The sequence below is a fragment of the Triticum urartu genome, chromosome 3A (assembly GCF_056163025.1).
Source record: "Triticum urartu cultivar PI428250 chromosome 3A, HENAU_Tu73, whole genome shotgun sequence".
Taxonomy (NCBI): Eukaryota; Viridiplantae; Streptophyta; class Magnoliopsida; order Poales; family Poaceae; genus Triticum; species Triticum urartu.
Genome location: NC_141875.1, coordinates 667,247,564 through 667,271,882, shown reverse-complemented (window position 1 = coordinate 667,271,882; position 24,319 = coordinate 667,247,564). Strand labels below are relative to the sequence as shown.

The following is a 24,319-nucleotide window of genomic DNA, read 5'->3' as shown; positions in this document are numbered from 1 at the left end:
GCTTGGACTGAGTGGATTTTTTTGCCTCTGTGTTTCTTGGGCAGCACACAAAATTTACACCTAGGCCTGCTTCGATTGCCTGTTATTTAGACCTAGTCCAAGCAGACCTAATCCTACAGTTTTTTCCCCTCCGAACATATGCATGTGGTAAGTAGGACTGTAGGAGTAGTAACATTATTATTATTATAAACTTTGGAAGCTATAACATGTGTGCAAGTGAAGAAGCCACACTTTGAACTGTTCCGCCACTTGTATATGTATTCTTCTTCCACATGCACCTAGGTTATGATGTCTGCCGTGCAAATGCAATACAACGTCAGAAACAACATATTTTACCAGCCGCTTTCATCAATGGCCATTAGATCTTCATCCAACGACTGAAAATAGATCGACCACAGTTCATCTTCAACACCTTCTTCCTCATGCCTAACGCCCCCCCCCCCCCCCCCCCCGCCCCCCTTGGTTGTTGCCGGCCCGCCCTCTCCTCGACCTCCCCCCACCGCCTTGTTGGTCGCCGCCTCGGCCATCCCTCTAGGTCCTGCCGCACTAGTGTATAACTCCCGCAATCCCCTGCACCCCCATCCCTAAGAGAGCTAATGGGGTTATGGCTTCCTTCTAAATAATACTCCCTCTGTTTCGAATTACTTGTCGCAGGTATTGATGTATCTAGATGTATTTTAGTTCTATATACATCCATTTCTGCGACGAGTAATTTGAAACGGAGGGAGTAAGATAGATAATGAGGCTACTTCCCCAGTGGGGTTGGTTCTTCTCCAGCAAGGTCGGACCTCCACATCTCGTGCGCTTGGGAAGAAAAAAAATGCCCGAGGCAACAAAAAAATTCAGGTACCTGAGAAATAGCAAACCATACATAGAAATATTAGGCAGTATTTCAGAAAGTTTCGCTAACCTCTATCGCTATGCCGTATTGCCATGTCATCTAAAAAGTTTTAGCCCAAACAAATAACACACTATTTAAACGTGCCCGCAACTGCATGCTGACTAGTGCGGTGCTAGATGGAGCATAAACAACTTTGGTGTAGCACTATTCTATCCTAACCAGTGACGCCTACAGCGCCATAAACTAATGCTTCAGACACCCTCCATAGTTAACAGAATAGAAGCACCTATAAATAGGCCAAACCAGCCACTGACGCCCACCACCATCCCAATCATCTCAGCTCATCTCATCGCGACGTTAAAGCAGAGCAATCTCTCTCGTCCATGGCCAAGATCCAGCCCCTTGCTGCCGCGGCCTCACCGTCGTCCTCCGAAGATCAACGGAGCCAGCAGGCGTACACGGTGTGGATGAAGTCGCTGGTCTTCAACGGCAACGGCTGCACGGTGTACGGCCCCGACGGCGCCGTCGCCTTCCGCGTCGACAACTACGGCTGCAGGGGCGGCCGCGAGGTCTTCTTCATGGACCGTGAGGGGAACTCCCTCATCAGGATCAGGCGCAAGGGCTTCGGCATGTTCAGGAGGTGGGAGGTCTGTCGGTGCGCCCACAACGGCGGCCAGGAGGAGGAGGCCACGCCGTGGTTCAGCGTGCGGCGGGCCGAGAAGGGCGGAGCCGCCGTGGCGATGCACGGGGGCACGGGGACGTGCTACACGATCGACGGGTGCTCTGCCCGCAAGTTGGAGTACAGAGTACGCGGCGTGGATGGCGCGGTGGTGGCGGAGGTCGCACGGAAGCAGACGCCGGCGGGGGTGGTGCTGGGGGACGACGTGCTGACGCTGACGGTGGCGCCGGAGGTGGATCACCTGCTCTTCCTGGGCTTGGTCGTCGTGCGTGGCCTCATCAACCGCTCCTTGTGATGGATGCCTGAAATGGCAATCCTCTTCTTCTCTAGCTAGAAACGTACATGATGAGAGTACCTGTAGGCGTACCATCTGACTACTGTTTTTCAGACAAAAAATTTAGGAAGTTTTTGCCCAAACTGAGGGCACGGCGACTCTTAAAGACATGTACAATGGTACTATCTTAATAGTGCCACATAGGATAAATAATAAAGTAAAGAAGAGAGAACTCATAAAAAAAGGCTTGTCTTCTTTTATTTAAAAGAAGACAAGAGATGATCTCTTAGCACAATTTGTCTCACCATCTTTTAAGGAATAACGAGTTATTGAAGATAAGGCTAAGATATAATTCATTGTAGACATACTTTTTTGTCATCTCTAAACTACATGCAAGACTTAAGATAAGACTGTCTTATCAACCATTATACTTGTCTTTATTGGTGTAGGCTTTTACCCTTTCTCGAAGGATTTTCAATACCATAATCTAAAAAAATGAAATTCGACAAGGATGTTCACTGATTTTATAATACAACTTCCTTTGTTCCTCAATATTTGTCTTTCTAGAGATTTTAAGAAGTGACTGCACGGAGCAAAATGAGTGGATCTACGCTCTAAAATATGTCTATATACATTGGTATGTGGTAGTCTATTAGAAATCTCTAAAAAGACAAATATTTAGAAACGGAGGAAGTAGTTAAATGTGTTATATTAGAGCATCTCCAGCCGTTCGGCCCCAAGTGCTTGAAATATCGCTGCCTGGGACCGGCAAAAAATCTTGGCGTGGGGCCGGTCTAGTTTCCGGCCATCGCCTCCAGGTCGCCCCCAAACGCCGTTTTTTGAAACATGAAGTCGGCCAAAACACGTCCAAAATCAGCCAAAGCACGTCCAAACAAGGCGATTTCATTGATATTTGAAAAAAAAAACTTTAAAACACAAACTAAAAACGACTACGCCTAGTCACCGCCGCCGCCTCGCCTTCTACATGCCGAGGAGTCTGTAGAACTGGGTGTAGTCGCCGTCATCGTCGTCGTGCAGGGTGCCGGCCGGACGAGGCGGTAGGAACGACGGGAGGGGCGGCCGCCCTCGTTGATGATGAGGGCGTCGCCGCGGGTGCAGCGCCCAAGAGGCGTCTCCTGCGGCTCCGGGTTGACGGGGCGAAGCGTCGGCGAGCCGGAGGACAGAGAGCCGGAGCCCGACGACGACGACGTCGCCGTCTCCATTCGCCGCGGTGTCTAGGAGCTGTCGCGGCGGCAAGAGAAGGAGGGGCGCAGGGTACTCCAGGCACGGCGTGTTGCCGGCCTCGATGTGCTCGAGAACGACTTCGAGGATGCGGCCTAGGACGCCCCACCATAGGCGCCGTCCGTCGGAGTTGAGACGGCCGCGGGGCTCGACGCCATTGGTGGCGGCAACCTGCTCTGCGTGCCGCCGCTCGAAGTACGATGTCCACAACGGGTTGTTGTCGGGGGTGAACCTCGGTTGGTTCCGCTGCGGATTCGGCAGCGAAGCCCAGATGCGGGCGATTTTGGCGCGCCGGGCCGCTCCGATGGGCGCTGGTGGCACCAGGACCCCGCTGGCGCTGAGCGTCCAGGTGCCCGGCACCCGCATGTCCGGGGGCACCCGGTAGTTGGCCTCGTAGAGGTGGAGCACCTTGTCCTCCCATAGATGGCGTCGGCCGAAGCCATTCACCACCGCGGCGTTGCCTGGGTAACGCTCGGCCATTGCTCGTCGGCGGGGAAGAGCGGGGGAGAGGGGTTTCAGTGGCGAGAGGGGGCGAGTTGTGGCGAGAGGGGCATCGATGGCGAGTTGTGGCGTTCACCGGCGGGTAGGTCGGCTTTTATAGCCGAGGATGGGCGATGAGAGGCTGCCCGTCGGATGCCGCGTGGCAGGAGCGGGCGGGACGCGCGTCGCGGCGCCTTCAATGCGCCGCCCGTGAGGCATCAATGAAAGGCTGACCGGCGCGGCAGCCTTGGCATTGATTCGCGGAGGAACCGAGGCGATGAGGACGACGAAGGCGGCGAGTCGCCGACTCGGCGGGCCCATTCCCGTTCGCGCCAAATTATGTTTTCCCGGTGCCCCCAGGCGCCCCCAGCGCGCTGGGTTCGGCCTGGGGCCGCCGGCGCCAAAATCGGCCCGAGCCGGCGGAAATTGAGCTTCTCGGGGCGCGGCTGGGCCGAATTTTTGGCGCGGGCGATAAAAAAGATGCCTCGGAGGCTGTTGGGGGCGGGGATGGAGATGCTCTTAGAACTATTTAATACAAAAATTCTTCACCTTTTGAAACCCTACGTGGACAATACTTTCCCAACGCCCCATGGCGCATCCAAAAGTTCATGTATTTATTTTTCCGAGCCAAAAGTGCATGCTTGCATAAGCAAATAAAATATTACAAGGAAATCCAATATTTCCATATGTTCATAAAGGTCTTGATGGCCCCATACAAAATAATTGGAGAGACACAAGAAGTGATTTTAGAGTAGTATACACATTAGTCTAATCTTTGGCGCACACACACGTAGACCGTTACTCAGTCATTGGTAGGCACAACAAGCATCTGTCCCAATAAATTCGGCTTACCGGGAGAAAGTTCAATACATGGAAATGTTGAAATATCCTCCTTATGCGGGTTATGAGAAGATGACATATAAGCATTTTGAACTTTGTACACGAGAAAAGGAAAATGTACGTTTAGCATCCGATCATGCAGCCACCAAGTGATACAAATTCAGGTTGACCATTACTGGAGGGAAAAAAAGGGAAAGATTGAAGAAGAAACATGCCATGGTTCACTAAGTAATCACAACATTTTGGCAGAGAGCACAGGAACCATGTGTGTGTCTCTGTGTGTGTGTGTGTGGGGGGGGGGGGGGGGGGGGTGAGGGCGCTCACCGAATCTTTGCCTTTTTGGCAAAAGACGTGAACATAATAGACGGATCATAACAATACTAATACAAAAGTCTACAAAGGTGGTGACAAGGTAAGCCGACGACAGTATGACCTGACGAGGATGGATACGTTGATCATCCGTGAAGGTGGGATGGCAGCAGCTGATCCTAGAGCGTGTGCACGTGATGCGTGCAGAGGATCTAGCTAGACTCCGTTCCCTTTTCGAAAAGAAAAAGCTAGACTCCGTTGATTCTCTCGGCTTGCCAGCTGGCGGCTTGTTGAGGCCACCGGAATAGATGTAGTGTGTTGATATATGGTCAGGGCACGTCATCAAAATTGTAGGTGTAGCGACAGTAGTTGACAGGAGAGGATGGCTTTAGATTGATTTATGTTTTTTTGTTCTATATATGCAATAATATAATAAAATGATTGTATGCATCACTTTGATGTAGAGATCGATGGTATTCCTCTTTTTGAGAAAAAAAAAAGGTGATGACATTCACGGATCGCACATTTATCATCCACAGTCTCCTCCCCTACGTAGCTGCTTTGCATGGAAAGTACCATTTCACATTCAAATTTGACGCTAATAATTCAGAATAAAACATGACCAGTTTTATCTTTTAGGAATTCCCAATCGAACAATTAACAAGCTACTCCCGTTTATTTTTCTGAGAATTCCCAATCATAGGCAGGGAAATCGAAAATCCCAAGGAATCTATCTTCGGTCGTCGATGGGTCAAATAGGAGTGCTATGGGAAATCGGTCGCACGTGCCTCTTTTCAAAAGCAAAATATGCGAAGTCTCCCGTTCGTACTGTTAAAACTACAATGATGGAAGCGTATTGCCTTTCTGATAGAGACGCCTTCGTGTTATATACTCAGGAGATTACATCATACGCAGGTTGTTGCTAAGCTTTGCCCTTACTCCAAGCTACACTAGATAAGGCTCAACTTATCTTAACAACCTGCGCCATTTACACAAGATACATACGTATATGCACGCATACAATATTCTTGATATATATGTCACGTTACACACCTAAACAGCCTTTCATCTAACATCCTCCCTCAATCTAAACATGTCAAGGTTGAGATTGTTTCTGAAGGCTTGAAGTTGTCGAACTTGTAAAGGCTTCGTGAAGCCATCAGCAACTTGATCTCCTGTTGGGATAAACCTGATGTCCAAAAATTTCTTTGCAACTCTTTCACGAACAAAGTGAAAATCAATTTATATATGCTTTGTTCTTACATGAAACACCGGATTTGCAGAGAGATGCGTTGCACCCAAATTATCACACCATAGACAAGAGACACGTGGTCTTGCAATTCCCAATTCATCTAACAGAGTTTCAACCCACATTACCTCAGCAGTTGCATTTGCCAAGGACTTGTATTCTGCTTCAGTGCTAGAACGTGAGACTGTAGCTTGTTTCTTCGCATTCCAAGACACAAGATTAGAACCAAAGAAAACAGCAAACCCACCAGTAGACCTTCTGTCATCAGGGCATCCTGCCCAATCTGCATCAGAGAAGGCACTTACTGTTGTTGACATTGACTTGCAAATTTTCAGACCAATTCCAGCACTTCCTTGGATATATCTTAATATCCTCTTAACAGCTGTCCAATGCAAAGATGTAGGAGAATGCAGAAATTGACAGACCTTGTTGACAGAGAAAGCTATATCAGGTCTTGTCAAAGTTACGTATTGTAGTGCCCCAACTACACTTCTATATTTTGTCCCTTCCTCTGGACTGAGTAATTCTCCCCCATGCAATGACAGGTGTTCAGTAGTAGACAGAGGTGTACTAGAGGGTTTACAATCCTTCATGCCTACACGTTTAAGAATCTCTGTTGCATATTTTTCTTGAGTTAGCAGAATACCATCATGTATTTTCTTTACTTCAATACCTAGGGAATAGTGCAACTCTCCCAGATCTTTTAAAGCAAAGTCATTTTTCAAGTTCTTAAGCAGAGCTGAGGTGGCCTCTTGAGAAGAACTAGCAACAATTATGTCATCTACATATATGAGCATAAACATAGTCACCTTTCCTCTCTTGAAATAAAATAAGGAGGTGTCTCCCTTGGAAGGCCGAAAACCAAGTTGTTGCAGTTTTGAATTCAACCTTGAATACCAGGCCCTGGGTGCCTGTTTTAATCCATATAGTGCTTTGTCCAACCTACACACATGTTGTGGGTTGGTATTATCCACAAAACCAGGTGGTTGTCGCATATAAACCTCTTCCTCGAGAACGCCATGTAGAAACGCATTCTGAACATCCAATTGACGAAGGCTCCATCCCCTGGATACAGCAATAGACAAAACCAGCCTGATAGTAGCAGCTTTAACAACTGGACTAAACGTGTCCTCATAATCAATGCCATAGCGTTGCTTAAAGCCTTTAGCCACTAACCTAGCCTTGTACCTATCTATTGTCCCATCTGATTTTCTTTTGACTTTATATACCCATTTACAATCTATAATATTCCTACCTAGTTTAGGTGGAACTAGATGCCAGGTTTTATTTTTCATAAGTGCATCATATTTTATTTCCATAGCATTTTTTCAGTTTTTATCTTGCAAAGCCTCTACTGGATCACGAGGTTCTTGAGTGGCAGCAAAGTTTACAACCTTAAAATTCTTGTCATACCTGACAGTTCCATCTTTAGGAACCAAGGGTTTGAAGATACCTTGTTTAGCACGTGTATTAGGGCGTCCAGAAGCTGTAGCCACAGATGATCCGGCGGTTGCCGCAGAAGATCCGGCACCTCGTACTGCCAGAGGATCAGCCTCGGCTGTCGCTCGGTCGGGCGTTGGATCCCGCGTCTGGTCCGGGGCCACCAAATCTGGCGCAGGCGAATCAGCGCCAGGAGACCCACCCGACCGCCGCCAGCTGTCGGTGGAGGGCCCGCCTATCTCGATCCCGCCGCCCCGCACGGGCGACCCACGCCGCGTGGGCCGCCTGAGGGCCCGCCTGTCTCGATGCCGCCGCCCCGCACGGGCGACCCGCGCCGCGTGTCTTGCGCTGACGGGCTGGCTGGTGACCCTGCGCCTGGGGGTGTCGGAGGCGTTCCCGCATCAGGTTCTGCGCCGCCGCCGAATCTCTCGGGATCAGAGGCGCCAGGAGAATCCGCCTCGTGTCTTGCGCCAGTCCAATTTGGCCTTATACACTGCATAAAATGACGATCAGAAGTGTTGTTTTTTTCACTGTTTTGCTCAGCACAGCCTCCATTAGTGGTAGGATTAGGGTTATTGAACACATGATCATCAGCAGAACATTCACCCCCATGATCAGAAGGATTTAATAACTCCGGAGAAAGTAACAAAATTTCCGCACGAAGCCGAGCACCAGCGTTTGGATGGAGGCTAGCGAAGGGAAAAATGTTTTCATCAAAGACAACATCTCTGGAAATGTAGACACGACCAGTAGATATATCAAGACATTTAAACCCTTTGTGAAGATTACTATACCCAAGAAAGGCACATTGTTTTAACCAAAATTGAAGCTTATGATTATTGTAAGGTCGAAGATTGGGCCAACAGGCACACCCAAAAATTCAAAGAATAGAATAATTGGGTTTTTCATGAAATAGTTTTTCAAAGGGTGTCTCAAACTTGATAACCTTGCTAGGAATTCGGTTGATCACATAGGTGGCAGCGATGAAGGCCTCATCCCAAAATTTCAGGGGCATGGAGGCTTGAGCAAGAAGGGATAAACCTACCTCGACAATGTGTCGATGTTTTCTCTCAGCTAACCCATTTTGTTGGTGAGCATGAGGGCATGAGACATGGTGAGATATCCCTATTCTGTTGAAGAAGGAGTTCAATTTTTCGTACTCCTCTCCCCAATCTGTTTGTAGAGCAAGGATTTTGCGATTAAATTGTCGTTCTACTAGATGTTGGAAGTCATGAAATTTTTGGAAAACCTCAGACTTGTGTTTGATCAAATATATCCATGTAAATTTGCTGAAATCGTCAATGAAACTCACATAATATTTCTTTCTTCCTACTGTTTCAACAGCAGGACCCCAAACATCAGAGAACACAAGTTCTAAAGGAAACTTTGATTCACTTATTGACTTAGGATAAGGCAACTGGTGACTTTTGCCCTTTTGGCATGCGTCACATACATAATCTTTATTGAAAGAGTTTGCACACGGGAGATTATTCTTGCTAATGATTTTGCTACCAATAAGAGGAGATGGATGGCCTAGACGTCAGTGCCACCTATCCGGAGATAGCTTTGTGGCACTGAGCATGTGCTTCTTGACGTCAGATCCCGTGTGCCTAACCGGGTAGAGTCCTCGTCTACCCCTGCCTCGAAGGAGCACCTTCTTCGTTCCCCGTTCCTTGACAAGAAAAGAATAAGGATGAATTTCAACAAAGGAATCGTTGTCAACAGCAAGGCGACTAGCAGAAATTAGACTTTTGTTGGCTTGGGGTACATGATGGATATTGTTTAGAAGAAGATCACGATCAGGAGTGTGAATAGCTGAATGACCGATGTGTTTGATAACCATACCTGATCCACTAGCAGTGTGACTCTGCTCATTCCCAGTGTAGCGGTCACGGACGGTCAGCTTCTCCAAATGTTCTGTGATGTGATCGGTGACACCACTGTCCAAGTACCAGTTGGTGTCCACCCCGTACTGCGGTGCAGCGAGGTTGGCCGACTTCTCCTCCACGCCTTGGTAGGACTCGTCATAGCGCTTCCAGCACTTCCAGGCTGGGTGGCCCATCTTGCCGCAGATCTGGCACTGGACCCTAGGAGCAGAGGCATGGTTGTTGTAGTTGCCCCCGCCGCCGTTGTTGTCGTTGTGTCCGCCACCGCGACCTCCTGGCTTGGAGTAGCCGCCGCCGCGCCCGCCGCGATCCCCACCATTGCCGCCTTGGCGACGACCGCGGTCACCACCGCCACCGCCGTTTCTACGGCCTCGAGTGGCGGCGTTAGCAGAGGATTGAGACCCTCCGCCCCGAAGATTGAGCCTTGTTTCGAAGCTCAGCAGCTGTGAAAACAGCTCGGCCACGGTCACCGGCTCCACCCGGGAACACATGGCGGACTCCACCGGGTCGAAATCTTCATCTAACCCGGCCAGGATGTGGGAGACGATGTCGTCGTCGTCCACCCTCTTCCCTGCAGCGACCAGTTCGTCGCAGAGAGACTTGATCTTCCCGACGTAGTCGGTGATGGAGGAGTTGCCCTTCTGCAAGTTGGCGAGGGTGATCCGGACGTTGGTGGTCTGGGAACGGGTGTGAGATGCAAGCATCCCTTCCACCGTGTTCCAGAGCTCAGCAGAGGTGTGGCATGACGCAACCTGGATGGCTATCTAACGAGGAAGTGTCGTCAGAAGATAGGAGAAGACTTGTTGGTCTTGAGCATACCAGGTTTGGAAATCAGGGTACGGCGCTTTCGCCGTTGTCTTGCCGTCAGACGAGGCCACATCAATCTGCATAGGCGGCGGCGGTTGCTCGACGTCGAGGTACTTGGCCATCTGTGCTCCTCGGATGGCCGAGAGCACCGTCGCCCGCCACAGGGCCTGATTGCCCTTCGTGAGCTTCTCGATGGCGGTGTGTGCGAATGGCGAGGATGGGAAGGAACTTGAAGACGCCATGGATGTGTTCGAGGATGGCTCTGATACCATGTTAAAACTACGATGATGGAAGCGTATTGCCTTCCTGGTAGGGACGCCTTCGTGTTATATACTCAGGAGATTACATCATGCGCAGGTTGTTGCTAAGCTTTGCCCCTACTCCAAGCTACACTAGAAAAGGCTCAACTTATCCTAACAACCTGCGCCATTTACACAAGATACATACGTATACGCACGCATACAATATTCGTGACATATATGTCACGTTACACACCTAAACAGCCTTTCATCTAACACGTACGCGCTGCAGCTTCCAGGAATTCTGATGTGCTGTGTAACAAACATCGTTCTAGAGAAAAAGAAGCATAAAGCTACCATACAAATATATGACAAGGAGCTTTTGAACTTAGGTTGCAAAAGAATATGGTGAGGTGTTGAGCATGCAACTACCTAGGGTCTGCATTCAAATGCTCACGAGAGATAACCGGAGCAAAACATGTTCAAGTGGGACTAAGGGCATCTCCAACACGGACCATCAAACTGTTTGCATACGTCTGGATCACGGGGTCCGGACAGTAGAAGCCATCCAACGTCATCCTGTATCGGTTCATTGGGCGGTCTAGACGTGGGTTTTTGCTGCAAACCGGAGACAAATGTTGGAGGGTTTTGCGGGCGTCCGGTCCACTGCCACGCTCGCGTCTGATCGTTCTGGGCAACCAAAAACCCCTCTCTCGCCCACGAGCGCTTCCCGCCCGAAACGGCGCTGCATTCATGCCCGACCAGAGCAAAGACGGCCTCTCACTGGCGCCGGCATTGAAGTGGTGCGTCGACCGAGACAGTGCCGCCCGTGCCGCTTCCCTGTGCTTGTGACTGCTTCGCATTCAAACGACACCACGTCTGTCCGTCCGCCCGTCTGCCGCCCACATTAATGGCACGTGGTTGTCGAGGTGGCTACTCCGGCGCCTCCCGTCTGTCCCTCTGCCGCCGACCATTGCCGCCTCACCCGTTATATAAACTGCAGCCCCGTCCATAGCCGCATTCATCCTCCTCCGCTCCCTTTATCCTGTTCCGCACCATGCCCACCATGGACTCCTCCCGCTTCAAAGCCCCCTGGGATAGACTTATGTCCGACCAGAAGGAGATGGCCACCATTACTGCCGACAGGCAGCCGGAGGCCGCCGACATCTCAATGGAGGACATGACCGAGGACGATCCAGCACCACCCTCCTCGTCTGCGCCACCCTCACCGGTGCATTGCACCATTACCATCGGCGAGGTTCGTGTCCTTACATGGACATGGTGCGAAAGGAGCGAGAGGAGCAGTTCCGGGAGGCGCATGCCGACTCCACCTACAACCACCAGCTCCTCCACGAGCACCTGTAGGCGGAGGAGTAGCTCAATGCCGGCAGGGAAATCACGCCAGACACGGGCATGGCGGAGCAGGCGGTGTTGCTCGAGTCCTACCGCTCTGCTCACGACATCCGCCTCACCCCCTGGCGGTACCGCCAGCGTCAGGCAGAACTGAAGGCCATCTACAACGAGTTCGATGAAGCGGCGGATGAGGTGTGTGGCAAGACCGAGGACGAGGAGGACATAGCCGGCTCCATCAAGGCCGCCACGACCACGAAGCCGGCACGTCCGCGGGCACCGTGTGCAGTGAGGAAGAGTAGTGCACGGTAGGTCACCACCTCTCGGGTCCCAAGAAGGCCACCGCTCCTCCCCTCCCGTTGATGCCAAGCTTGGTGGGCTGAGCATTGTTGGCCTATTAGTCGAAGGTGGAGCTGGAGAGCGCCGAGGTGGAATTGTAGAAGGCGAAGTTTCAGTTCTCGGGGCTCGTGGCCGGACATGGTGACCGGGCGCCGGCGATCATTTAGTTTAGGTTTAGAGTAGAAGTATGCCCGAAATTATACCTCCATAGTCAGACGAGCTCCGCTTTTAGTTCAACTATGTTCATAAATGTAATAAATTTCATCATCTTTATATGAAGTTGGCCTGTTTGCATGAATCTCTTCCGGTTTGTATCAAACTCCGGCGTGTTTGCATGGATTTCGTCTGATTTGCTAAAAAAAATTGTTGAATGTATGCGGTCAGCATTAAATGACCGTCTTCTGCATCCATGTCCGCGGACTGGTCCCATGTCCATGGATGGATGCGGAAGAAAATTAGCCGGTTGACGTTGGAGATGTCCTAATCAAGCATCATATACAATTTGTACTAACTTCCACCCCATCCCTCCTTTTTCTCGGAATGTCCTTTTAGAAAGTGATCAACGATGCGGTACGTGCATTATACACACTATGCACGAGAATGGTATGTTGCCGTGTGTATCTACCGACCGAGCGCCACGGATCACACTGAGTACTATGTACTGATCTCTACCACTCGTACATAGTTCGGCTGCTCCACACTGATCTGTACGTACCGTAAACACGCAAAGAAATTATGTACCAACCGTCAACTGGACTAGCACCACTTGATCCGGTAAACGATGGAGCTTTCTCTCTGATGGCTACTCCTATTAATTCTAGGGTACATCGATCGTTGCCGTGTGTTGATTTCGTCTCGTTTCAGTAGAAAATAGTGTTGTGTGTACTCACATGGTGTCTGCGTGCTCCACGGAGCAATGGTGATTACTAATATAAATGAGTCTCCCATTTGTCCAAAGAGCATGAAACTGATTGAACAAAGCTTCGATTACGATGAGGAAAAATGTAGCTTGCTCTTAGGGATTGAGTTCTCCCATGTGTGGATAAGCGATGTTGTAAACAAAGTTGTTCTGAGGGCCGCCGGCTAACATCAGAGAAGGTATAGTGTAACAGCGACGGAAAGTTGAGGGCCTCTGCCTGCTTAATTAATTAGGTGCAAGTACTTATCCTTGGATCAGCGTACATGGCTACACGCCTGCTTTCTTTCTGCTCACCGAACAGACCAATCTATTTTCTGACTAGCAGCCCAAATGGAACCATCCGTAGTTCGTTTTGTTGTGCATTGTGGTTTAATCACATCCAGTCTCAACTGCCTGTCCTCATGTAAGCACCTATACATTTGTTGCGAAGAGAAGAGCTCCAAAGGAGCACTATGTAAACGTGATGCTAATCGGATGCTGACGTAGAGCACAGTACTGGGTCGAGCATAAACAAGTTCAGTGCAGCACTGTTCTATCCAAAGGCGTGACGCACACACTACCATTAACTAAACTAATCCGGACACGGGATAACGAACAAACTAGTTCAAGCAACTATAAATATGTAGAACCAGCCACTGGCTCCCAACCATCCCAATCATCGATGTCCTTCTCATCGCAACAGCAGCAGAGCAGAGCAGAGAAATCTTCTTCGAACGCTCTCCAATGGCCAAGATCCAGCCTCTTCCTGCCGCGGCCTCGCCTTCTCCCTGCTCTGGAGACCAGGAGGGCAGGCAGGCGTACACGGTGTGGATGAAGTCGCTGGTCTTCAACGGCAACGGCTGCGCGGTGTACGGCCCCGACGGCGCCGTCGCCTTCCGCGTCGACAACTACGGCTGCAGGGGCGGCCGCGAGGTCTTCTTCATGGACCGTGAGGGGAACTCCCTCATCAGGATCAGGCGCAAGGGCTTCGGCATGTTCAGGAGGTGGGAGGTCTGCCGGTGCGCCCACAACGGCGGCAAGGAGGAGGAGGCCACTCCGTGGTTCAGCGTGCGGCGGGCCGAGAAGGGCGGGGCCGCCGTGGCGATGCACGGCGGCGCGGGGACGTGGTACACAATCGACGGGTGCTCTGGCAGCAAGTCGGAGTACAGAGTACGCGGCGTGGATGGCGCGGTGGTGGCGGAGGTCGCACGGAAGCAGACGCCGGCGGGGGTGGTGCTGGGGGAGGACGTGCTGACGCTGACGGTGGCGCCGGAGGTGGAGCACCTGCTAGCTTTGGGTTTGGTCGTGGTGCGTGGCCTCATGAACCGCTCCATGTGATGGATGCATGCATATGCATGGAGCGGCAATCTTCTTCCGTTTTCATGCGGTTTCATTTCCAAACTACGAAGTTCCATGTGACAGCTGAGCCAGAAAGTTTTTGCCCAAACTGAGTACATGGCGACTCTTTTTGGTGTGTGTTTTTACCCTTCCTCAAAGGGTTTTACCATAGTCATCAAAAAAATGAAAGTAAACGTGGTTGTGCTTTGATTGTATAATCTTTATAGGTGTTTGGTTTTCTATCTAGATTATATATTGTATTGGTAATTTGACTCTTTCGTGAGATAAACTCTACTACGTTGATGATACTGTAGGAGAGGTAGCGCTCAGTTTGCGGTATTTAGTTATACGTGATAGACTTACTTTATAATTTGCCATGGAAACACTAAAAAAGAGGTTAACAATGGACAAACAAAAATAATTATCATGATCGAGCACAATGACCAACGGAGCTAAACTGACAAAGTGAGGCAGATACCTACTTTAGACACTATATAAATTAGTCATATAGTCTGCATTAGACTTATTACACGAGATGACTGCCCTACTTGGGTAACTAGATGATACCCCGCGCGTTGCTGCGGAAACCTTGTTAAAAATTTGTATAATAGGTGCTACAAAATGAACTAAAACTAAAGCAACACAAACATTAATTTTAAACACAAAAAACATGAAGCATGTAGCAAAATAATATATAAAAAATTGCAAAACCTCTAAATTATAGTATTATATATAAATGCTACTTCTTGCAAAAAAGAAACATTAACTACACAGGTATTCTTGCAGCATTCAACACATGCTGTCGATGACAATACCAAAAAAAGTCAACACACATACTGTTAGAGTTAGTACATGGGCTGATAGGGTAAGTGGACACAATTGTACACCAAAAAAATATATTAATGAGACATCCATCTCTGTTTTAAGTTTTAACCTGTTTTGCACGTCAATCTTGGCAACTATCACCCTCTTTTTCTATAGAAAAAGAGATACACATAAGTATCATTATCAAGCTTTCAAATATAGGCCGATACAACCGATATATAGGTCGATATATCACTTTTGGGGCTCCACCGATATAGACATAACATATCATTTTGCAAATATCATTTTCCAACATATCATCCGATATGGACTGAAATATCGACCGATATGGCCGATATCTAGCCCGATATGTCGAGCGATATAGAACGATACGTAGATGACAACAATTCTTTATTAAATAGCAGCGAAATAAGATTGCGCATTTACAACTGCATTATATATTATGAAAGTTATTCACAATGTTTCGTACAAATGTATATATATATCATATTGTTTTTAATCATAGAGCAAGGATTTTGTGAATCTTTCCTTAATAGTTTCTTAATCAACAAATTAATAAACTATGAATCTAAAAGTGTTGTGTTAAAGCATTGACATCATCCGATATTACTAAAAATAAATGTTTTGAACAAGAATAATGAAAAAAAAACTAGACATGTGTTCACTGATATATCTACATACCGTCCGATATATCTCCCGATATCCGACATCCGATATGTCAAAGCCAAACCGGTACGGACCCAATACCCGATATTTTGAAGCTTGATCATTATTAATTGCATGCATTGCATGTATAAGCATAATATGAATCAACAATTTGACCTTCCAATATGAGATTTACTCAAATCTCGGTGCACACTCTATATCCCCAGCGTAAGCTAGTGTAACAATACTTGAAAGACATGAAACATGCATCTTATGACTACATAATCAGTTGCACTTTCTTCGGGCATAAAATTAATCTGAAATTTTTTATTTCCAAAGAAAAGTGGACTGTAAACTTGTGTAGTCAACTAATAGAACATGAGTTGAGGAGGGGGCGGTTGATTATTCATATGGCTGTATAAAAACTTCTTTTTCTTGTTTTACAACACCGTGGATGAAGGTAAATATTCATAGTCATCAGCATATATTGTGAAATTGACCATGAATATGAAGAAAATAACAGGTGGATGACATTAGTGACAAATATATCAATGGATATGAAAGATTTAAATGGGTACGTCTGCACATGTACTGAAAAGCAACAAACATGTCTGTCTCAACAGTGGAGTAATAAGAAGAGACCACAGGTCAAGCGTAAGGGATGATATACAACAATTAAGTATTAAACTGTTGTCAGGCCATGACTTACTTTCTTTGTAAAATTAATCTTGTTCATATATAGTTCTCACCTGAAACTTTGAGGCAGCTTATTTATGAACGTATGATGCTTTGTCATAACTCTGACGTGTTGCTGTACGAAATGATCAAAGATTAAGATTTATTCCAGTTGCATCCCACACAAAAAGTTAGTTAGGAACCATATCATACCAGCAATCTGAACTTTCCCACGATCCTAAAAATTGCATCCTTTTTTGGGCCGACCTGAAAATTGGTTCCACCTAACTGAAAGATTCCAAGTTGTATGATGCATGTTAATCTACTACCATCTGCAGAGACAAACTTACATAAAAGAAAATTCAAGATTTTCCTAATTAGTTACATGCCAAAGCATGCGGAAATGAGATTGGGCAAGTAACTTGCATAAGTCCTGTATATCATACGATTCCCTTTCTATCAAATAAAAAAGGAAGAGAGTAAATTAATGCCACAACCAGGATGTAGTCCTGTTTTTCTAATTCCAAATCAATCTTTTTTTAGGGGACTTCTGATTAATCTGGGAGAAGATGTCTGTACCTCATTGCCTCTGGTTCTTGATGTGTGATGTCGTCTCTAGTCATGCTTTCCTGTCTCTCCCGTCGGCAGAGCCGCCGCCACACTCGGTCATGCTCCCCTACCTTCTCTCTCACATAGCTGCAAGATGTCTTATCCTTCTCGTCTCTTCCTCTCAAATCGGTCGAGCGGCTGCAAGCGGAAGGAGCCGGCACTACTACGAAAAGGCCTGCTAGTGGCGCACCTATTTTGGCTACTAATGGCGCACTACAGGTGCGCCACTAGCATCACGCCATTAGAATTTTTACTAATGGCACACCACGCAGTGCGCCATTAGTATATCCCACGGTGCGACATTAGTATGCCTCCCAGGGGGCCATATTTACCCATGTGCAATGGCGCACTAGTTGATGATGCGCCACTAGTGTGCTTTTTGCAGTGCGCCACTAAAGTGCTGAGTGGTGCGCCACTAGTATAAATATTAGGGATTTTTTTCTTTTCTGATATTTGCACAGGTTACAAAACATATTACTGCACAGAATATAGAGAGCACAACATATAAACAACAGATTTATCGAATACAATAGAAGATTAGTCTCCGAATACAATTCATCATATTAGTCTCCGAATTTAAAATACCGAACAAAGTTAGAACATTACAAGTCTCGAGACCGCGAGTAGCGAGTTTGTCGAAAGTAATGCTGCATTCGGAGATAATTGAGAGATGTGTCCTCTCTTATCTCCGTGCTACTGCTACTGCTATGCCTATACATGACCTAAACACCCTATTTAAGGTAAAATAGCATAAAACAAAATAGACCCTGACTCTCCTCGAGCTTAATGCTGAAGCGCCGATCATCGTCCAGGTGAGGCTTGTCGCACAGACCTCGATCGTCGTGGCACCAGCCGCACTCCCCCGGGAGACTTTCGTCGTCCGATGACGACATTTCCTACGTTCATAATTCAAAACTAAATCATCTCTTGCGTTGGGTCCAATAAGATAATCCACAGTGTGGTGAAAACACGCCCTTCGAATTGGTTTGAGCTATTGGTGAATGGAGATGGTCTAAGATTTTCAGTAGTAAGAAGTGAAGTGGTAATTTTGAGAGCAAATGGTTAGGATGAGTGGTTCCTCTTTCCTGTTTAGCTTTACAATAGAATATTGTTAGTCATGCACACTTGTGCATTTTTAGCCAGGCCCAGTGGAGTTGGCCTAAAAACATTTCTTTCTTTAAGCCTGCTACATCCATCTCAAGTATTTATGGTCAAGGGTTAGCAAGGCCATCCAAATAGAATATGTGGTATGGGCTTTTTTAGTAGGTCATCCTACCAGATTAGGGTTTATCGATGACGAGCAACTGACATTAGTAATAACTATGAGTTGATATCACACTTCTATATGTATAACACAAGAGGCAGTTGATCCTACTTAATTAAGTACTAAGATACCCCGGCCCATGCATTAGTCGCAAGTACCCCATATGTCCTATTTTTAGCTAAGTCATGCTAAAATTCACGGAAAGTTTCAGCATGACCTTTGCTGAAAATAGGACATTATGGAGTACCCGAATTTGCCGGAACGAAAGTTAATCGACATTCCGGCAAACTCAAGGGCCTCTCGGGGTACCTGCAAAATCATCACGACATGATGGTCGGAGACAAAACCCAGCAAACTAGCACCACAATGTGCCTCTACTTTCATATGGATGAAAAGGCCACAGACCATATGGTCCTCTGCTTTCATATGGACAAAAATCAGTCACTGCCAAAACAGTACTACAAACAAAACTTGTGGCAAGCAACATCAGAAACAGTTTCATCCAATTTGAATCTGATATCCCAGTGAAATTCAGGTAGCATTCTACAAGTTTCAACTACGAGTAGTGTCCTTGGGGCCAACTCTAATCAATTCAACTACGAGTTGCTGATTCGACAACCTACAAACTGATGACAAATTTATCTGCCATGACCACATCCAGGAATAGTTCTATTATAACACAATATTTCAGGGAAACACACAAAAGAAAACAATTCTTGTAATACATTGTTAACAGGGCATGGATTTTACTCCTACAGTATCAGCATGAGAGATGCGGAAAAAATAACAAACAGTTTCGCATGGATTTTACTCCTACAGTATCAGCATGGATTTTACTCCTACAGTATCAGCATGAGAGATGCGGAAAAAATACCAAAACAATGATAAGTATAGGCAAGTGTAACTGGTCACTGAAGTAGCTCATGTCATTGCTTCTATCTGTCATGGACTGGTTTTTTCAAGCAAAGCAGGATCATATTACAAGGATAGTAAATAAAAATCAGATCACCTTCCTCTTCCTCACAACATCACAACACATGGGCATAATCGCCACTGTCAAGCTTATGTATAATAAGAGGACGGTAGTGTGGCTGGAGACCAAGTAGGACGACCAATATTGAGAGAGTTACAACTACTTAAGCAAACAAAAAAGCAGGCTCAAACAACTAAATAAAAACACCACTCCCTTCAGAACTAGACAAACCGATACAATTCAGTTGAGTTTTAAGGTCGACTAATTGCGCCCTTGTAAGTGCCTAGCAAACAGACTACAGGAATGGCATAAAGAAAGGAACATGCCAATGCACTCCAGGTTTTGCAGCAAGTTGTACTTAAAATATTCACCTTAGACAATCCATGACTGTGTATTGCGTTAGATAATGCAAACAAGAACAGAAGGCAACTTTGCTTATATAGAAATGTTAGCAAATGCAAACTCCCAAGTCTAACTAGGAAGCATCAGACGCCGATGCATAACACTGCTCACTCGCTTACACACACTACCGCCCCAAAATTCAGAACATAACCTAGTACTTGGCGCGTCGGCTCAATCAGGCATGGGGCGAAGGAAGGGGAAGAGGAGAGGGGAGGGGCACCTGCGCAGGGGCTGGGTAGTGACGGACGGCGGTGAGGTTGCACGGGCGACGGACAGCGGAGGCGAAGCCGCTCGGCGAAACAGAAGGCGGTGGCGACGGCGAGATGGGGTCGGTCGGAGGAAGAAGACGTGCTCCGACGGGCCTCCTCCTCCTGGTGGACGCGAGCCTCCTCCTCCTAGTGCTCCGGCGGCGGAGCGGGCGCGGGGATCGTCGGGTGCGGGGGAGGCGGCGGGGGCGCGGGGGCGGCGCAGTACGGGTCGGGGCAGTGGGTGGGTGAGATGTGATCGATTGGGGAAGATAGAAAGAGGACTGAGGATTTTAGTAGGGGAAGGGTTAGCAATGGCGCACCTCCTGGCGGTGCGCCATTCGTAATCTTTTTTTTGGATAGCAATGGCGCATCCCCTAGAGGTGCGCCATTAGTAATCTTTTTTTATAGCAATGGCGCACCCCCTAGCGGTGCGCCATTAGTATTTTTTTAGGATTTTTTGTTGCCTATCGGAGGGCCGGCAGCGGCGTCTTCAACCCTAGGTCTCGCTCGGGGGGAGGGAGGGGTGGGTGGTGCGCTCGGCCGATTCCGTTCGGGGGAACCGAGCGAGGAGACGGGGGAGGGTGCGGGGGGTCGGCGGCGGCGGTGGAGCAGGGGAGGGTGCGGGGGGTCGGCGGCGGCGGTGGAGCGGCGGAGGGTGCGGGGGGTCGACGGCGGTGGTGGAGCGGGGGAGGGTGCGGGGGGTGCTCGGCGGCGAGGAGGATCTGGCGAGGGAGGGTAGCGATCGAGATGAAGGGGGGTCGAGATCGAGTGTCCTCATGAATATTCAATATTTTTTCATATTAAATATAAAAAAATATCATCAAATTTGAAAAAATATTCATGAATTCAAAAAGTGTCCATGAATTAAATTTAAAAATATTCATGAGTTCAAAAAATATTAACAAATTCAATACTTTTTGTGAATTAGAAATTCAATACCATAATAAACATAAATAAATATTCATGAGGACACTAGAACAGAAAAAAAAATAATAGTAGTGGCGCATGGGCATGGTGTGCTATTAGTGTCTACCATACTAATGGCGCACCAATACATGGTGCGCCACTGCTATATAGTAGTGGCGCACCACATGTCTGATGCGCCATTAATGTCCATATTATCTATAGCTTTTTTTCTAATAGTGCGAGCCGCGGAAAGTAGGAGGTACAGAGTCCTCGACCAGACGGACAGCTTCAGCGGCTAAGAGTAGGATCTGGACGCTTCGTTCAAACCGGTAGTACGGTGGCACCGCTGCAGCTGCAACCTCTGTAGTCCGCTTGACATGGACGTGGTGGCGCTCGGCTGTCGCTTCCGCGGCCAAAAGGCGGGCCGCCACAGAAGCTAGAAGCCATGGATGCCAGACCTAGGAAAGGGGTAGGAGCACAAGCTCCTAGCTGCCGCTCATCTTCCATGGAGGCGGATTTCCAACCGGAGAGAAGATGGGACGTGCAGACGAAACGGAGGAGTATATGCGGTGGGGAGTTGAGGTCTCTTTAAAGAGTGGATAGACTATCTGATCGGTTTTAGAATACAAAGAGGAACCAATGCGTACTGAAAAAATAAATCACATAATTTGTTTTGTGGCGTTTTTTTTCTTTGGTTGAGGTGGCAAATTTGCTGAGGTGGTTGGTTGCATGTTGTTGCTGATGTGGGTAGGCTGCATGTTAAGAGAAATCATCTAGTGAAGGCTTCTATTTAGATATATAAAATATATTCCTGATTGCCCCGCTCATACACCGAAAAGTGCATGCACTTTCCTTTTATAACTCAAAAGTGCATGCTTGCATAAACACAAATGTACTATCGGCCGCCTCATAAGTCACATGATTGTTGCCGGGTTGGCCGTTAGATATCGCCCTTCTCTTGCCCTCCTCGTGTCTTGCACCCCCTACATAAAATCCCCTTCTCGCTGGTTTTCCACCATAAGTGCTTGGAAAAGAGCAGTGTCGCATCTCTTGCTCACAACGTTAGCATAGACCGCGCAAGCTTGGCACAACCCCATGTGTCCCACTCGCAACACTGTGAGTCTCGTGTCACCATGGAAAAGCATCATTGCGGCAGTGGTGCTTGGTTTGCAGCCGCACCGCCGGCTCACAGAACGTGTGTTCCCCCTCGCAGCAGCCCCATGACCGGCTTGCAACACGCGAGGGAACAACATCGTCAACCGTGCTCACAAAGCCCTCCCCCTCTTCCACATCACCCGCATCCGATCTTTGCATCAGACGTCTCACTATCTTGCAGCAGCACACCATCGGTTATTTTAATAGTCAGAGTCATTGTGACCAAGTTATTTTAAGCACTCACCAGTTATTTTAGTGATATCTCAAGAAGCTCTATGTAGGCCTAAAAGGTTGTGCCCAAGTTATTTTAATTAAATTTATAGTTTATGGTATTCTATATGTGTTGTGATGTTTTGTACAAGTGTACCTGTCCTGAACTTTCTTTTTTTCAAAAAGGAGCCAAATCTATTAGTATAAAGGTTCACGTGAAGTACAAAGCACACCACACATAATAATAATTACATCGATGTTCGTAGACCGCCAAACGACCATTCCCGCCGCCTACTCCTGTTAATACTCCATATTTGATTTTTGATAATCAACTAATAATTGATAACCTTGTTTTGTAGAAACTAAGAACAATAATCAGCACTTAATAAGGAATTATAAGCATTTGACCAAAATTTATGAGTTGGCTAGTAATCAAGACTTAGCTAGTGAGATCATATATGGAGGCACGCCAACTATTATTGTGCCATCAATGATTTGGAGTCGTACTTTCATAGTACGCTTGAATCGATGGCTCCAGACCCAGAACAAATGTGATGGATGGCTCTTAGTTGGTGTGGGACGATGTACTAATACCATCATATGTGTAGCAGTGTTCTTTCGCAAATAAAAACACTAATTTTTGTAATAAATTGTGCTGAGGTGATCAAGTTTACGCCAAAGTTGGAGGGCTAGGACTTGGTTAGCTCCGCCTCGCTCTGTTGTTGAGCTCTACTCTTGTGCCATGCCGTATATCCTTCCGCATGCTCTGCTATGAGGGTGGGTCTTTACCTCTCCTACTGCGAGTTGTATGATCGCGGTCTCCTATAGCAGACATGTATTAGCAATGTAAATGTATAGTGCGCCACGTGCTGCATACTTTCATTCTGTTTTTTTTCTAACTTGTGAATATCTTTTAAAACCTTAAACACATTTTTGAGATACATGAACATTACATATACGATATTTTTCTATAAAATAATTCTGGAAGATACATAAATATAATTTATTTTACTAATTTTAGAGATAATTGTTTTTACAAAAGTTGGTCAGAATTGAAAAATGTTACTCATATATGAAAAAATGGTTGACAGTGAATTATAAAATGTACGCCATGTAATAAATAATTCACAACATGTATTAAAAAAGAGTTAATTGTGTATTTTGGAATAACTCATAGTGCAATTCATAAAGAGTTTTTCATATATTAAATGTTGTTCATGTAGTTAAAAAATTCATGTATTTAAGAACTATTCGTGCAAGTTAAAAATACTTGTGCATTTAATATTATTCATATATTTTTAGAAAGTGTTCACAATTTTTTTATAAACTGTTCACGTATTTTGGAAAAGTTTTTCAATATATTTTTTAAATAGTTCATATTTTCAACAAGAATTAGATGTTCGCGCTTTACAAAAAAAAATCACGTGGCTTCAAAATATGTTAAAACTGTTACAGAAGAATGTTTCATGTACTATTTTAAAATGTTACCAAACTTTCAGGAAATGTCTAAAATATTTTTCATGCAGCTCTAAAACAATTTCTGTAATTTTACCTCAAAGAATGAAAAATCAGAAGTGAAATTAAGATAAAAAGGAATAACTGAAACAAAAAAGAACCACAACAAAAAATGAACAGAAAACAAAATAGAAAATAGAAACAAGGACAAAGTGAAACAAAAAAAATAAAGCTAAAGGGAAGACATAAACAAAAACACCAAAAACTGGACCCAAGCGAACCTGCCACACACAAATGGAATGCGAAAATACCAAAATCCCTAGTCAAGGGCATATCTTGGATCACACCAACCTTCTCAGGTACTAACAAGTGGCACACTGCATGCGCGACACTTGTGGCAACCTGGAAGTTTTTAAGAACTCAATCTATCTTTAAAAAGCGAACACTTTTTGAAACAAAAACATTAAAAAGAAGGGGTACAATTTTTGAATCCTGAACAAAATTTGCACAAACTTTCAAAAAACTTGTTTTTGAAATTTTGGTCATAAACTCAGAAAATGTTCCAGAATTACATAAAATGTTTGAGCATTTCAAAAATTGTTCAGAAGTTTAGAAAATGCTCCATTTTTCTATTTTGGTCACAAATTGAAAAATGTTTCTTGTTTTTCAAAATGTGTTTTGGAACTTTCACCTTCTGTTTACATTTTTAAAATCTATTTGTGATTTCAAAAATTGTTCACA

At 46.4% G+C, this 24,319-nt stretch overlaps 3 protein-coding genes and 1 pseudogene across 3 annotated transcripts; 2 read left to right on the top strand and 2 right to left on the bottom strand.

Annotated features, from left to right (window-relative positions):
- Positions 1–1,135: 1,135 nt before the first annotated feature.
- LOC147981274 (protein LURP-one-related 11-like) lies at positions 1,136–2,089 on the top strand. Its single transcript, XM_087517069.1, has one exon. It carries the CDS (start codon positions 1,225–1,227, stop codon positions 1,813–1,815), a length of 591 nt encoding a protein of 196 aa, XP_087373195.1. The 5' UTR covers positions 1,136–1,224; the 3' UTR covers positions 1,816–2,089.
- Positions 2,090–5,626: 3,537 nt separating this feature from the next.
- On the bottom strand, positions 5,627–10,159 carry LOC147981273 (uncharacterized). The gene is made up of 3 exons (XM_087515919.1): positions 9,200–10,159; positions 6,043–6,296; positions 5,627–5,644 (listed from the first exon to the last, which is right to left on the bottom strand). The coding sequence occupies exons 1-3, from the start codon at positions 9,942–9,944 to the stop codon at positions 5,627–5,629; spliced, it is 1,017 nt and encodes a 338-aa protein (XP_087372045.1). The 5' UTR covers positions 9,945–10,159.
- On the bottom strand, positions 9,668–9,806 carry LOC125549677 (small nucleolar RNA Z247; annotated as a pseudogene).
- Positions 10,160–13,533: 3,374 nt separating the features above from the next.
- On the top strand, positions 13,534–14,451 carry LOC125549079 (protein LURP-one-related 11-like). Its single transcript, XM_048712568.2, has one exon. It carries the CDS (start codon positions 13,618–13,620, stop codon positions 14,209–14,211), a length of 594 nt encoding a protein of 197 aa, XP_048568525.2. The 5' UTR covers positions 13,534–13,617; the 3' UTR covers positions 14,212–14,451.
- The last annotated feature ends 9,868 nt before the right edge of the window (positions 14,452–24,319 follow it).

Excerpts from the sequence above, each read along its gene's own strand:
- LOC147981274 (XM_087517069.1), top strand. The coding sequence starts at position 1,225 with ATGGCCAAGATCCAGCCCCTTGCTGCCGCGGCCTCACCGTCGTCCTCC.
- LOC147981273 (XM_087515919.1), bottom strand. The coding sequence starts at position 9,944 with ATGCTTGCATCTCACACCCGTTCCCAGACCACCAACGTCCGGATCACC. Across the intron at positions 6,297-9,199 it reads TCACACTGCTAGTGGATCAG|CTGTTAAGAGGATATTAAGA; the intron begins GTATGGTTATCA and ends TGCATTGGACAG.
- LOC125549079 (XM_048712568.2), top strand. The coding sequence starts at position 13,618 with ATGGCCAAGATCCAGCCTCTTCCTGCCGCGGCCTCGCCTTCTCCCTGC.